At 37.9% G+C, this 16540-nt stretch overlaps 1 protein-coding gene across 1 annotated transcript in view; it reads left to right on the top strand.

Annotated features, from left to right (window-relative positions):
- Nucleotides 1–16540, top strand: part of LOC123546328 (uncharacterized) — a 234024-nt gene that overhangs the window by 44151 nt on the left and 173333 nt on the right. Inside the window, exons 9-12 of the mRNA XM_053550673.1 lie at nt 11600–11752; nt 13279–13413; nt 14435–14563; nt 15156–15287. Of these exons, the coding sequence (XP_053406648.1) occupies nt 11600–11752; nt 13279–13413; nt 14435–14563; nt 15156–15287 (549 nt within the window). The remainder of the gene's footprint in view (nt 1–11599; nt 11753–13278; nt 13414–14434; nt 14564–15155; nt 15288–16540) is intronic.

The following is a 16540-nucleotide window of genomic DNA, read 5'->3' as shown; positions in this document are numbered from 1 at the left end:
CCCTTCGTACATTATTTCATCACGAGCGGGGACCTGGGGTAGAACCACGGACCTTCCGTAAGCCAGCTTGATGGCTTCCTAACATGAGCAATTCAACGCCCCGCGTTAGGCTCGAACCCACATCGATCATGCTCTTACTGTTGTTACACAACCATGACAACCGTTGGGGCCTTGATATCTAAAGTAGTGATGCAGAACATGCTCCACCTGTTGTAGCACAACCATGACAACAGTTGGGGCCTTGTTATCTATAGTACTGGTACAGAAGATACTCCAGCTGTTGTAACAAAACCATGAAAACAGTTGGGCCCTGGATACATTTAGTGCTGATACAAACCATGCGCTAGCTGTTGTTACACAGCCATGAAAACAGTTTGGGCCTGGTTATCTATAGTACTGATACAAACAATGCTCTGTCTGTTCTTACCGGTCCATGACAACAGCCGGAGCATCTTTATCTATTGTATTGATATAGACCTTGGTCAAGCTGTTGCTTCCGGACCATGACAACAGCCGTAGCAGGTTATTGTACTGATACGGACCATCCTCTAGCTGTTGCAACACAACCATGAGGGAAGTTGGGTCCTAGGTATCTACAGTACTAATACAGACCATGCTGTAGCTGTTGTAACCGGACCATGACAACAGCCGGAGCATGTTCATCTATAGTACTGATACAGACCATGCGTCCAGCTGTTGTTTCCGGATCATGACAACAGCCGGAACATGTTTATCTAAGTTTCTGATAGATATCATGATCCAGCTGTTGTAACGCAACCTTGACAATTGTTGGGGCCTGTTTTATCTATAGTTCTAATACAGACCATGCTCTACCTGTTCTTACACAACCATGACATCAGTTAGGGCCAGGTTATCATTAGTACTGATACAGATTATGCTCCGTCTCTTGGTACCAGACCATGACCACAGCCAGAGCATGTTTTCCTATAGTACTTATACAGAACATGCTCTAACTGTTGTTAAACAACCATGACAACAGTTGGAGTCTGGTTATCTATAGTACTAATACAGACAATGCTCCAGCTGTTGTAACAAAACCATGACAACAGTTGGGGCCTGGTATCTAGAGTAATGATACAGACCATTCTATAGCGGTTGTCACACAACCATGGCAATAGTTTGGGCCTTGTTATCTAAAGTACTGATACAGAACATGCTCCAGCTGTTTTAAAACAACCATGACAACAGCTGGGGCCAGGGTATCTAAAGTACTGATACAGACCATGATGTAGCTGTTGCAAAAACAACCATAACAAAAGTTTGGGCATGTTTATCTAAAGTACTGATACAGACAATGCTCCAGCTGTTGTAACACAACCATGAAAGCAGTTGGGGCCTGGTTTTATTTAGTACAGATACAGATCATGCTTTAGCTGTTGTAACACAACCATGACAACAGTTGGGTCCTTGTTTTCTACATTGTATAGTACTGATACAAACCATGATTTTTCTGTTGTAACCGAATCATGACAACAGCTGGAGCATTTTTAACCATAGTACTGATTTATACCATACTCCAGCTGTTGTAAACACAACCATGAAAACAGTTGGGGCCTGGTTATATTTAGTACTGATTTAGACCATGCTCTAGCTGTTGTTACCGGTGAACGACAACAGCCGCAGCATATTTATCTATTGTAATGAAATAGACTACGCTCTAACTGTTGCTATCGGACAATAACAACAGCCGGAGCAGGTTTATCTATTGTACTGATACAGCCATGCTCTTGCTGTTGTACACAACCATGAAAACAGTTGGGCCTTGTTATCTATAGTACTGATACAGACCATGTTCTAGCTGTTGTAACACAACCATGACAACAGTGGGGCCAGGTTATTGTTAGTAATAATACAGATTATTCTCCGGCTATTGTTACCGGACCATGGCCACAGTTAGAGCCTGTTTACATATATACTGCTACAGACCATGCCCTAACGTTGTTACACAATCATGACAACAGTTGGGTCTGATTATCTATAATACTGATACAGACCATGCTTTAGCTGTTGTAACCGGACCATGACACAGCCGGAGCATGTTCATCTATAGTACTAATACAGACCATGCTCCAGGTGTTGTTACACAACCATGACAACAGTTGGGGGCCTGTGTATTTATAGTATTAATACAAACCATGCTCCATCCTTTGTTACCGGTCCATGTCAACAGCCGGAGCATTTTATCTTTTGCACTGATATAGACCATGTTCTAGCTGTTGCTACCGGACCAACAGCCGGAGCATGTTTATATATTGTACTGATACAGGCCATGCTCTAGCTGTTGTAACACAACCATGACAATAGCTGGGTCCTAGGTATCTGTAGTACTAATACAGACCATGCTCTAGTTGTTGTTACACAACTATGAGAATAGTTGGGACTTGGTCATCTACAGAACTGATGCAGACCATGCTGTAGCTGTTGTTGGCTAACCATGACAACAGCCATAGCCTGTTTATCTATAGTACTAATACAGACCATGCTCTAGTTGTTGTAACACAACCATTACAACAGTTTGGGCCAGGTTATCGTTAGTACTAATACAGATTATTCTCTGGCTATAGTTACCGGACCATGGCCACAGTCAGAGCCTGTTTACCTATAGTACTGCTACAGATCATGCCCTAACTGTTGTTACACAATCATGACAACATTTGGTGTCTGATTATCTATAGTACTGATACAGTTCATGCTGTAGCTTTTGTAACACAACCATGCCAACAGTTGGGGTCTGGTTATCTAAAGTATTGATGCAGACCATGCTGTACCTGTTGTAACACAACCATGACAATAATTGGGGTCACGGTATCTAAAGTACTGATGCAGACCATGATGTAGCTGTTGTAACACAACCATGACAAACGTTTGGGCATGGTTATCTACAGTACTGATACAGACAATACTCCAGCTAATGTAACACAGCCATGAAAGCATTTGGGCCTGGTTATATTTAATACAGATACAGATCCTGCTCTAGGTGTAGTCACACAGCCATCAGAATAGTTTGGGCCTTGTTATCTACATTACTGATACAGACCATGCTGCAGCTGTTGTAACCGGACCATGACAACAGTTGGGGCCTGTTTATTCATAGTACTAATACAGACCATGCTCCAGCTGTTGTTACCGATCCATGACAACAGCCGGAGCATTTTATCTTTTGCACTGATATAGACCATGCTCCAGCTGTTGTTTCCGGACCATGACAACAGCCGGAGCATGTTCATCTATAGTACTGATACAGACCATGCTCCAGCTGTTGTTTCCGGATCATAACAACAGCCGGAGCATGTTTATGTATAGTACTGATACATATCATGCTCCAGCTGTTGTAACGCAACCTTGGCACTTGTTGGGGCCTGTTTATTTATAGTACTAATACAGACCATGCTCTACCTGTTCTTACACAACCATGACATCAGTTAGGGTAGGTTATCATTAGTACTGATACAGATTATGCTCCAGCTGTTGGTAGCAGACCATGTCCACAGTCAGAGCATGTTTACCTATAGTACTTATACAGAACATGCTCTAACTGTTGTTACCCAACCATGACAACAGTTGGGGTCTGGTTATCTATAGTACTGATGCAGACAATGCTGCAGCTGTTGTAACACAACCATGACAACATTTAGGGTCTGGTTATCTAAAGTAATGATGCAGACCATGATGTACCTGTTTATATTTAGTACTGATACAGACCATGCTCTAGCTGTTGTTACCGGTCAATGACAACAGCCGAAGCATATTTATCTATTGTAATGATATAGACTATGCTCTAGCTATTGCTACCGGACAATGACAACAGCCTGAGCAGGTTTATCTATTGTACTGATACAGACCATGCCCTAGCTGTTGTAACACAACCATGAGAAAAGTTGTGTCGTTGGTATCTATAGTACTATTACAGACCATACTCTAGTTGTTGTTACACAACCATGAGAATTGTTTGGGCCTTGTTACATTACCGATACAGGCCATGCTGTAGCTGTTGTAACCGGACCATGACAACAGCCGGAGCATGTTCATCTATAGTACTAATACAGACCATGCTCCAGGTGTTGTTACACAACCATGACAACAGTTGGGGCCTGTGTATTTATAGTAATAATACAGACCATGCTCCATCTGTTGTTACCGGTCCATGACAACAGCCGGAGCATTTTATCTTTTGCACTGATACAGACCATGCTCTAGCTTTTTCTACCGGACCATGACAACAACCGGGGCATGTTTATCTATTGTACTGATTTATGCCATACTCCAGCTGTTGTAACACAACTATGACCATATTTGGGGTCTGGTTATCTATAGCACTGATACAGAGCATGCTCTAGCTGTTGTTACCGGTCAATGACAACAGCCGCAGCATGTGTATCTATTGTAATGATATAGACTATGCTCTAGCTGTTGCTACCGGACAATGACAACAGTCGGAGCAGGTTTATCTATTGTAATGATACAGACCATGCTCTAGCTGTTGTAACACAACCATGAGAAAAGTTTGGGCCAGGTTATCGTTAGTACTAATACAGATTATTCTCCGGCTATTGTTACCGGACAATGGCCACAGTCAGAGCCTGTTTACATATAGTACTGCTACAGACCATGCCCTAACTGTTGTTACACAATTATGACAACAGTTTGGGTCTGATTATCTATAGTACTGATACAGACCATGCTGTAGCTTTTGTAACACAACCATGACAACAGTTGGGGTCTGGTTATCTAAAGTAATGATGTAGACCATGCTGTACCTGTTGTAACACAACCATGACAATAATTGGGGTCTGGCTATCTAAAGTACTGATGCAGACCATGATGTAGCTGCTGTAACACAACCATGACAAAAGTTTGGGCATGGTTATCTAAAGTACTGATACACACAATGTTCCAGCTGATGTAACACAATCATGAAAGCAGTTGGGACCTGGTTATATTTAGTACAGTTACATATCATGCTCTAGCTGTTGTCACAACCATGACAACAGTTGGGGCCTTGTTATCTATAGTACTGATACAAACCATACCGGTCAAAGACAACAGCCGGAGCAGGTTTATCTATTGTACTGATACAGACCATGCTCTAGCTGTTGTAACACAACCATAAGAAACGTTTGGTCATTGGTATCTATAGTACTAATACAGACCATGCTCTAGGCTTTGTTACACAACCATGACAACAGTTGAGGCCTTGTTATCTATAGTACTTATACACACCATGCTCTATCTGTTGTTACACAACCATGACAACAGTTGAGGCCTTGTTATCTATAGTACTTATACACACCATGCTCTATCTGTTGTTACACAACCAATGACACAGCTGAGGCCTTGTTATCTATAGTACTTATACACACCATGCTCTATCTGTTGTTACAAACCATGACAACAGTTGGGGCCTGGTATCTATAGTACTTGTACAGACCTACTTTAGCTGTGTTACCGGACCATGACATCAGTTGGAGCCTATTTATCTGTATTTATGATACAGATCTTGCTCTGACCATGACAACAGTGGGTGCATGGCTAAAGTAATTTCAAAACAGTACAAATAACGTTTGTAGAAAAAAAATGATGCAAATATGATAAAATTCTGCACAGTTAACTTTTGTGTATACCATTCGATATAGCATTAATATTTCAAACGGTGCGTGCCGTAGAAAGAATTGTGATACCTTATCTTCATATATATGTCAAATATTGAAGCAGCCATTTCAATGTATGTTGCCACAAAAAGTAAACTTATGATACCGTATTTTTTGCTTCGTAAATGACTTATAGGCTGCTCCATGAGGGATATGTCACTGGGTGAGAAAACTGTACAGCGTAACCAGGACTCGAACCCGGGGCCTTTCGCTTACTGGACGAACTCTTTTGACAGAGCTACCCGGTCCCTTACACATTTTATCCACTTCAAACATAGTTTGAATTTTAGAGAACGGCATTCATTTTTCTCGTTAGTTATCATAAGGGCAATGACTGTGAATTTAAAGGCTAAAAATAACTCTAAAAGAGATATGTAAGATTAGAATTTTAATCAAATAAACATCATAATTGGTTCAGGAAATACATGCTGTTTTGCTTCCTCTGAAGTGCATGTCTAACTAACAATTTAACTTGAAAGCAATGATGTCTACAAAAGGAAACACTAAGTTACAGGGAGTTTTGTGGCATATGTTTTATATTGAAACATTATTTTAAATGTTCTGCTGGCGATTTTTGTTTATTTGTATGTTTGTCTACTTGCTTTACATGAATTAAATATTTTGAACCATACCTCAAAACTTTCTATTTCAAGGTAATTAATTATTTTGAACAAAATTGCATTAAACTTTGCAGTTTCATGGTGTAAGTGTAACCTATGTATATAAGAAAAAATATACGAATTCAAATTGCACTAACCAGTTCCAGTTAAATGAAACTACTACATCGTTATTTCATCCGCAGACGTGTCCACTTGATAGTTTTCAAGGCCACATAAACGGAAAAAAATGAGACAAATCAGGCTTATAATCATTTTGTTGTATGTTACATAACATTGACAACCCTACTAAGTCATATTGTACGGTAGGATACGTCACAATATGGAACTTAAATAATATGTATAAATGTTGGAATTTCCGACATCTATAAAAAGTAACCAATTGACGCATGCGCATTTTGCAACCATGCGCGGCCTGTTGTCGTTATCCCTCTCCCTCGCGAAATGGGCTCCATTTCGCTCTCTATCCTTACCACATTTGCACAGTAACTTCCCCTTAATAACGTATGCCATTTGCAGAGTTACACTAGTACGTAGTAATAATAGTTAATCAGGCTCTATGAACTTTTTGTTTTATTTAGATGTCTGCCTTTACATGTGCCCGTACAAATTGACTCTAGTCTATACATAAATGACCTCCCAGAGTCCATCAAAAGTATCGTAAATCGCGACTTTTTGCAGATGATACCTTTGTTTATCATACTTGAATTGGTCTTGTAGAATCTTATTGAGTTCTGGTACTCGTATTCTACATCAATGAATGTATACGGTTACTAGTAAATCCCCCCTTGATTCTCAAATTGTACAAAACGATCTCTATTCCCTAGAAGCCTGTGAAAAGGAGTGGTCAATGGAATTCAGGCCAGATAAGTGTGAGGTATTAAGGATTAAAAAAAAAATCCTAGCTATTGTATCATCTGAAATTTAACACTTAAAAAAAAAACTACAGAAAGTGCAAAATACCTAGGCGCCACACTAAGTTATTGTCTCAGGTGGTCAAAACATATTGATAACACCACATGAAAAACAAATAACTCGCTTAGATTCACAACAAAGCTTTCGCAAGAAGCGCTCATGCGAGACGTAACTAGTACTCATAGTACAAGATCTTGCACAGGCCATGGAAGATGGAGACCAGATTGATGCTATCTTGCAAAGCTTTTGATAAAGTTCCACACCGCCACCTAGCACAGAAGCTACATCATAATGGCATCAGAGGAAGCCTCCTACACTGGATTGAGAGCTTTCTGTCAAGTAAAAGCAAGCAAGTTCTTGTCGAAAGCCATTTGTCTCCAGCTGCACCTATCACATCAGGGGTTCCACAATGTTCAGTCCTGGGCCCTCTCCTTTTCCTCCTGTACATAAATGACATGCCAGGAAAGGTAGCTTCAACATCAGAACTTTTGGCAGACAAAAGCCTGCTCTATAGAAGGATAAAGAGCCATCATGACGCAAGCGTCTTGCAAGAAGACCTTCAGAAGCTAGAAAAGTGGGAGTCTGACTGGCAGATGCAGTTCAACCCATCAAAATGTGAAACTACCAGAATCACACGAAAAAGATCCCCAATTGTCACCATCTACAAGATCCATGGTGAGCTACTAGCAATTGTGCCTAGTGGGAAATATCTTGGAACCACCATAAACGAGAAGCTCCATTGGAACGACCATGTTCTGTATCCAAGAAAGCCAACAACAGTCTCTCGTTCCTCAGGCGGAACTTGACCAGCTGCCCTTCCAACATCAAGGCTCAATGTTACAAGTCTCTGGTCAGACCAATCATGGATTATGCAACTCCTGCATGGGACCCTCATACCACAAACAACATCAGTAAGCTGGAAGCGGCCCAAAGACATGCGGCCCGGTTCATAACTGGTGACTACCGCTGCACAAGTAGTACTAGTCAGATGATTTCCACTCTAGGATGGCAATCACTCCAACAACATAGAGCTGACAGTAAGCTGATTCTAGTGTACAGGATTACACATTGTCTCGTGGACATACCTGCATCGGCATATTTCCACCCTGCTACACTGGCAACTCGAGGACGTACCTCAAAGTACTATTTACCATTCTGTCGTACAGAACTACTCCACCATTCCTTCTTTTCATCTGCCATTCGACTTTGGAATCAGCTTCCGGAAGAAGTTGATATGTCACAGACCTTAGACAGCTTCACGGCGGGACTCCAGGGCCTCCAACACTAGACGCACTTCATGATTTTATCGTCTTTTAAATCTGCACAATGTTACGCCTCACAGTCACCTTATACATAGTTCACCAAGTGCGTCGATGCTCCAGAGTGGGCCCTGTACTTTATCTGGAAGAAGAAGAAGAAGAAGATGACAAGAAGTGTCAAAACAAACAACAAGAAATGTAAAATTGACAACATACAACATCTATGTCCGCCTACAGCTTGAATACTGCTCTTTTATATGGCACCCTTGGTAAAAATTTCTCACAAACAAAATTAAATGTGAACAGTGATCTGTAGCTCGATTTGTATGTGACAACTAGGCTAACTCAAATGCTAAAAGACCTTAACTGATAGGCCATTGAAACAACACCACATCCAAAATCCGTTTCTTATGGTTTTTAGCTCGACTATACGAAGTATAAGGAGAGCTATCCTACTCGACCCGGCGTCGGCGTCTTTCCGCGTCCCCACCTTGGTAAAAGTTTTTTTACACTTTCACTTGTTTAAACTTATCTCTGTAATTACTTGATGGATTTGATTCAAACTTGAAATAATATTCCTCATCATCACCCACATCATCTGGCATAAGGGCCATAACTCTGGCACCAATATTTCATGATTTATCTCCCCTTTCCACTTAGTTTTTAAGGTTAAAGTTTTGATGCACTGTCACTCTTTCTCTGTTATTACTGAATGGATTTGATTCAAACTTAAAATGATTGTTCAACATCATCACCCACATCATATGACACAAGATGCATAACTCTGGCACAAATTTTTCATGAATTATTCCCCCTTTTTACTTAGAATTTGAGGTTAAAGTTTTGATGCACTTTCACTCTATCTCTGTTTTTACTAAATGGATTTGATTCAAACTAAAATAGTTGTTCAGCATCACCACCGATGCCATATGACACAAGGTGCATAACTCTGGCACCAATTTTTCATGAATTATTCCCCCTTTTTACTCAGAATTACAGGTTAAATTAGTGTTATTTCTAGAGCGACGCAGCGGGGCGCCCCGCCCTGCCCTTTTTTACTGCCGCCACGCTGCCCGTAAAATGTGCCCTGTTGCCTTTGATCTTATGCTAAATCCCGCCAAATTCCCTGTTGACATGCCTCGACGATTTTTTGATCAGCAAATTACGTCACGGCGAGTGCACACAGGTAATGAGAATCAATGAAGTGTTAAAACAAATTGATAAAGAGTATGGATCCTGTGAAATGTCAAAAAAGCGTGCGTAAGCGGCCAGCTGATTACCGAGCACGTGAAAAGTGCCCTAGATTTCTTTGGGCAAAATTTAAATTAGACCGTCGTTTAGTATAACAAGTATATATCAATGCAGTTTGATTCTACTGTAATTTAAACTAGAAAATGCACACATTTTAATGATTATCTAAAGGAAAAGAAAGTTTAGAATGTCCGTTCGCGAGTCTTATTACTCCCGATGTCGTATGCAATTTTTCCATATTTCCTTCAAAAAAACTGACAGTCGGTGTATTTTTTATGATGAGAAACATCAAAATATGTGGAACTATCTCTGGTTTACCCAAGTGGGTCATTTAAACGGAGTAAAAACTACTTTCAGACAACATTCCGAAAGTGTACCAGTATCCGGATAGTATATTTTGGATATGCGATTTAGTAAACTTTAACCTTACTGTAATAGCACTTTCTGCTAATGAAATATTGATGAAAGACCTGATAAATACATTAGGACTTTTGATAATTATCAGTTTACAATGTGACCTGAAACAGGTCTTTAACTATGTTGTTTACAACATGATCTTGGTTTCAAGATTAAGCTTATATTAAGGCCCTCCACTATTTCACATTCATATGAATAAGTTGACATTCTTGGTGACATTTTTAAGAGAAAGGCTTGAATGGTTTAACCTAAACTATAAAGTAAGTAAAAAGCCTTTGTAAACTTTGTTACTAGTTTTGGGAAGATTTAGCACTTTAATCTGTGACATTTCTTTTAAGTGTGCAATAAAGAAAAATGGAATACATATTAACTATAGACATCTAGAAATGCAACTACTGCTATGGTAACTTTCACATCTAAAAGGGCACCCTGCCCCTTTCGGACAGCACCCTGCCCCTTTTTGGCAGCACCCTGCCCTTTTTGAGCTCTAGAAATAACACTATTAAAGTTTTGATGCACTTTCGCTCTATCACTGTTATTACTGAATGGATTTGATTCAGACTTAAAATAGTTGTTCAACATCATCACCCACATCATTTGACACAAAGTGCATAACTCTGGCACCAATTTTTCATGAATTATTCCCCCTTTTTACTTAGAATTTCAGGTTGAAGTTTTGATGCACTTTCACTCTATCACTGTTATTACAGAATGAATTTGATTCAAACTTAAAATAGTTGTTCAACATCATCACCCACGCCATTTAACACACGGTGCATAACTCTGGCACCAATTTTTCATGAATTATGCCCCCTTTTACTTAGAATTAAAGGTTAATTTTGATGCATTTTCACTATCTCTCAGTTATTATGAAATGCATTTGATTCAAACTTGAAGTAGTTGTTCCACATTATCACCCACATCATATGACACAAGATGCATAACTCTTGCACCAATATTTTATTAATTATGCCCCCTTTTGGTTAGGCTATACTTATATAGTGTTTTGATACACTTTATCTGTACCTCTCTTATTACTTAATATTTTTGACACAGACTCAGGCAATTGTGCAATATCTTCATTCACCATTGGAGTTAATAAACACTCCAGTGACAGCTCCAGTTTCCTCAGATGTGCCCAGTTTCACTATCCAGTGTCGAAAAAGTCGAGCGCGCTGTCTCCTGTGACAGCTCTTGTTAAAATAAAGTAGTTAGTGCAGTTAACCATAACCATGTTGTACCTACAAGGAACCTGAATTACTTGATCCCACAATCTCATACCCTTTACCATTCTAACTCCTTTTTTCCAAGAACAATACATTCCTGGAATGGTCTCCCCCCTACATATACAGTTTTCAAGTTTAGTTTCTTGTGTTTCTTGATATTGTCGCTTTGTAGCCTGTCAAAATATGTTCAGGTTCTGCATGTAAGAATTCAACACAACTCATGACTATCATTTTTGTATTTACAGCTCGTGGCAAGTTGGGTCTCGGTGAATCATGTTCCATCCCCAGTGACTGTTCAGTAGCAGACGCATTATGTACAGGTTCCCCAAGTGTGTGTCAATGTGTTTCTGGGTATTTTGATAGCAACGGTGCAATACAGAAAGGTGTCTGCTTGAGAAGTATGTATGTTTTGAAATTATTATGGCAAACAAGTGTTTGTCCAATTTTGAAAATATTTAAGCAAATAAATGCTTGTCCAGTTTTGAAAACATTGAAGTAAACAAGTGTCTGTCTGATTTTGAAAATTTACAGGCAAAAAAAAATGCTAGACTAAATCCAGTTTTGAAAAGATATGGGAAAACAGTGCTTGTCAAATTTTTGACAACATTTAGATAATAATATTTTGAAAATTTACTTGCAAGCAAAATGCTAGACCAATTTTGAAACTTTATATGCAAAAAAAATGCTGGTCTTTTGAAAATATAGGGGTGGTAAGTTTGGTTATATACCAGTTTTATTCTTGCAGAGCAGCAATTGTGTTCAAAACAAGGGTGAACATTGTGCAACATTGTCTTCAACTGTCAACTATATAGAAGTGTCAGTTTTTAGCAATCCATATATATCTGTTCAAATTCTGAATTAGATGTAAAGTAAAAATGATCTTATCTACAAAAGTCTAATTTTACGTTCTTTAATGTGGTTCACATCAGGTGTTGTCTTGTGTAGTCAATCAAGTAATAATATCAACAGGATGTTTATTTTTGAAGCAATTTCAATGCTTCTTATTGAGATGATATCGTTTAATCATCAGAGGCAATTTAAAGCCAATTTCATCGAGTTTGACTTAGAAATGACAAAGTTATTGCAGTTTAAACTGTTTAGATTACCTCCCCTGTTTCGTCCCTTGCTGTCACATTTTAGCTCCAAGGACAAAAATGCACTAATAGATATTAAACTGATAAAATGAACTCCGTTATCACTGTGTTAAAAGTGGTTAGACAAAAAATGTTACTGATTGATTCAATATTTTGTCCCAAAACTGAGCAAGGATGGTTGTCTCCCTTGATTTCCATTTTCATATCGATGCATCAAAATTACAAAGATAATATAGTAAGCAAAAATGTAGGCAATACATCTTTTCTTTTTTGTTACTTTAGTAGGGATTGAAAAGTTTTAAATATTGTAAGAAATATACTAATATCAATTTTAATTATTCAGATGTATTATGCATTATTATCATGCATATTCTCTAAATCTTGGATGGATCTATGTAAAAATAGTCAATTGCAAGCTTGTAAATGCTTTCAGAAAATTTTATGTAAAGAAAAATTGTAATAATATGACACCATGCTGTGAAAAATCCAAAGTCTTGGCTGTTTTTAAACAAATGTGTATTAGATAATTTTGTTCAATAAACCGTGTACATTTGCATTTCATTCATTCAAACTTGACGGGACTGGTAAAATTTATTCGAGTTATTGGTAGTTTGAGTCATCAAAAATTACACACATTATAGACATTTTGCCAGGACCTAACAGTGAGTTAGAGCTAAGGATGGTGTTCAAATTAACCAGGTTTGAGTGAATGAAGTTGGACTGTCCATATAAAAAAAGTACAAAAGTAGTTACAATAAAGCAAAAGTAGTTACAATAAAGCAAAAGTAGTTATAGAAATAAATGTTGTTCTTTTTTTACATTTGTTACAGAGAAGGCATACGGAGAAAACTGTTCTATCAAGACAAACTGTGAAACAATTGACTCTATCTGTGATGGAACTCCTCAAGTTTGTACATGTGCTGACGGGATTTACCACAATGCGAGTGATGATGCTTGTCGCCGAAGTATGTATTTTTAATCAAAGAACTTATAAAAATTTATTTCTTTGGTCTTTATTTTAATATAAAATAGCATGTAATTAATGCAAAACGTATATTTTTTAAAATCATTCTCATTAATGCACATTTTGTGCAACTCAAATCAATTTGTTGTCCTCCTGGCTGAGACAAGGTATTAATGGACTTACTTTTGTTGAAATCTGCTGACATTTTGGGTAGAAAATTGCTTCTTGCCTACCTAGCAGGAAAAATATAGCATTTTCTGATCATGTGCCATGGATAGATATTCCTGTCTTTCCTTAGGGAAAAACTTGTGTAAAATACCAGTAGCATTCACTTAAGTTATATCATATCTTCAGCACCAGTATGACAAAATATTAGCTATTGCCAGGAAATACCCAAATATGTTTTTCATCAAGCTATTTTCATTTGCTATTTTGAATGTCATGTGCCAGCAAAATTATCATACATAACTGCCCGAGAATGACAGCTGTTTTCCCTTCCCTCTGGACAGCATTTAAGGGCAGTTTTCAGCGATCAAAGAATCTTATATAATGGGTTGTAGGAAGATGTGGTAAAGGCAGCATAATCCAGAGGTCATAGGTTTGATTCTTGCTAATTCATCATATTTCATGATAATGCCTCTATTTTATAAACAGCAGAAGTTGATCAAATTAATTTTTGGAGATCAGTTTCAGACCGAAGCTTGTTATTGGCCAGTTTTAAATTGTGTTTAGAATCAACCAATCGGATGCTGGAGTTTTTAGACTGGTTATATACCCTTGGACAAATATAGCTTAAATTGAAAACCAGTCTCAAAAAGATTCCATCAGATTGTTTGATTCTGAGAGCAAACTTGAAAACAAGCCATCGCAAGTCTGCATTAAAAAAATTGAGACCTGCTAGTTTTCAAACTCAGATTTTAAATCTCAGAGCCGCTACTGATTTTTTCTATGAAGCAAACTCCAGAATGGTAAAAAAAGCGATTTTAATATCAAACTAAATTAGTAACTGGTACTTGTTTCAGAACTACAACAAGGGGAAGCTGGTTGTGTTGATGCTGCTTTACAATGCCTGGTCTCCAGTGCCGTGTGTGTCAGCGGGAAATGTGATTGTGAAACAGGGTACCAACTGAAGAATAACACCTGCAAAAAATGTAAGATATCAGTACACATGTATTTGTGTACAGCTTCTGCAATGTATTATGCTTAAGTATTGTGAATATTTCCATGAAAGGTCACTAACAAACCAGATAAATAATACTAGTCTTCACATTGGCGTTAGTGGTAAAGAGCTTACTCTGTATTGAAATTTATTACATACTCGTTTCTATTCTTCGTTAAGTTACACTGGTACCGGAAACGTCAATATTTTTCCATACACTGACGCCTGAATTTTATATCGGGTGCATCACGTAATTCAGTGTGTGTGTTGTTGCACTATTTTTTCTATTTAGTTCAGTATTGTCAATCCTATTCAGGCTATTGAACATATTTATGATATTTACATAATATTTATATGTGTAGATGCATATGTAATAAAAATGTTATTATCTTTGCATCGGGAAATATGCACTTGTTCTTCAGTGGAAGAATATTGCGCTCCTAAAGTTGCGCAATATTTCCGCTGAAGAACTCGTGCATATTTCCCGATACAAAGCTAATAACCTATAATTGTAGCCTTGGATCATTCAAGAAATTTATAAATAATTATCTGCTATGAAATTTGCAATTCATATATATTACCAGTGATAGACATTGACCAATCGGGCTGTGTAACAGATACTGACTGTCTCACCCCGAATGCCGTGTGTGCGTTGAGCGACTGTAAATGTGTGTCTGGTGACTACTATGCAACTACAACCAAAACCTGTGAAAATAGTATGTATCCAGAAGTTATTCTATGTTTTATATATGGTAACGTAGCTTGTTGTGCAATAATCAAAACTGTTGCCCAATGTTTGGAAAGATCATGTGAATGATTACCTGACTCAGAGAGTAATAGTTAACAAGATATTTCCTGCATACATATGAACTGTTACGTTTTGTCAGGAAATTGGCAAGAAAAAAAATCTTCTGGAAAGCAGTGTTGAGGAAAATGTATTGAATTGTTTGGATAAGCAACTACCTGACTATTGGCCAGTCAACAGGAGAACATGTCAAGTGGTATTTTATATTAAGAGTAAAAGTAAAGTTATTCCGTTTTTAGCTCCACTATTCAGAGAATAGGGGGGCTATTCTAATCGCGTTTGCGTCGGCGTGACCCTTCTTTGTTAAAGTTTTTTCGGCAACCTTTGTTTTTCTGTCATATCTTTGTTACTACTGCTTATATCTTACTGTAACTTCAAATAAACATTGTCCAGCATACAAACAAACAATGTGCAGGGGCTGGGCCTATTATACCCAAGGCCAAGGTCAAAAATTGTTATACTTGGAATTATTTTCATGTTAAATTTTTTGGAAAGCTTCGTTTATAGACATATCCTTGGTACTTTAAAAGATAATGACTTGAAATTAAAAATATTTCTTTACAATCATCATCTGCATGTGTGGTTACAAACCCCATAACTCATTATATTTTTGACAGAATTATGCCTCTTTTGTACTTAAACTTTTTTGCAATCTTTGCTTTCCAGATATTACTTTAATGCAATATAAGATAAAGACTTGAAACTTAAAATGTATCTTTATCATCATCATCTGCATGTGTGGTAACAATCCCCATAACTCTGATTTGTATTTTTGACCAAATTATGCCCCTTTTATACTTCAATTTTTTAACAAACTTCGTGTTCTGGACATAACATTGGTACTATATAAGATAATGACATGAAACTCAAAATTTATCTTTACCATCATCATCTGCATGTGTGGTAACAATCCCAATAACCCTAATTTGTGTTCTTGACAGAACTATGCCCCTTGGTGTATCTTCCTTTTAAAGTAAAGGTCTCTTATTGAGACATATATTCATTTTACTGTCAATACCCCGAATAGTGGAGCATGCTGTCTTATGGACAGCTCTTGTTAGCTTTACTTTTGGAAGAAAAAGTAGAGCTATTGAACTCACATCACTGTTGGTATAAGTTTTTGATAAAGTCATATATCTCTGTTACTATCAAAGCTTTTGGCTT

Source organism: Mercenaria mercenaria, chromosome 9 (assembly GCF_021730395.1).
Source record: "Mercenaria mercenaria strain notata chromosome 9, MADL_Memer_1, whole genome shotgun sequence".
NCBI lineage: Eukaryota > Metazoa > Mollusca > Bivalvia > Venerida > Veneridae > Mercenaria > Mercenaria mercenaria.
The sequence above is the reverse complement of the archived record's forward strand: the minus strand, read 5'-3'. Positions and strand labels throughout refer to the sequence as shown.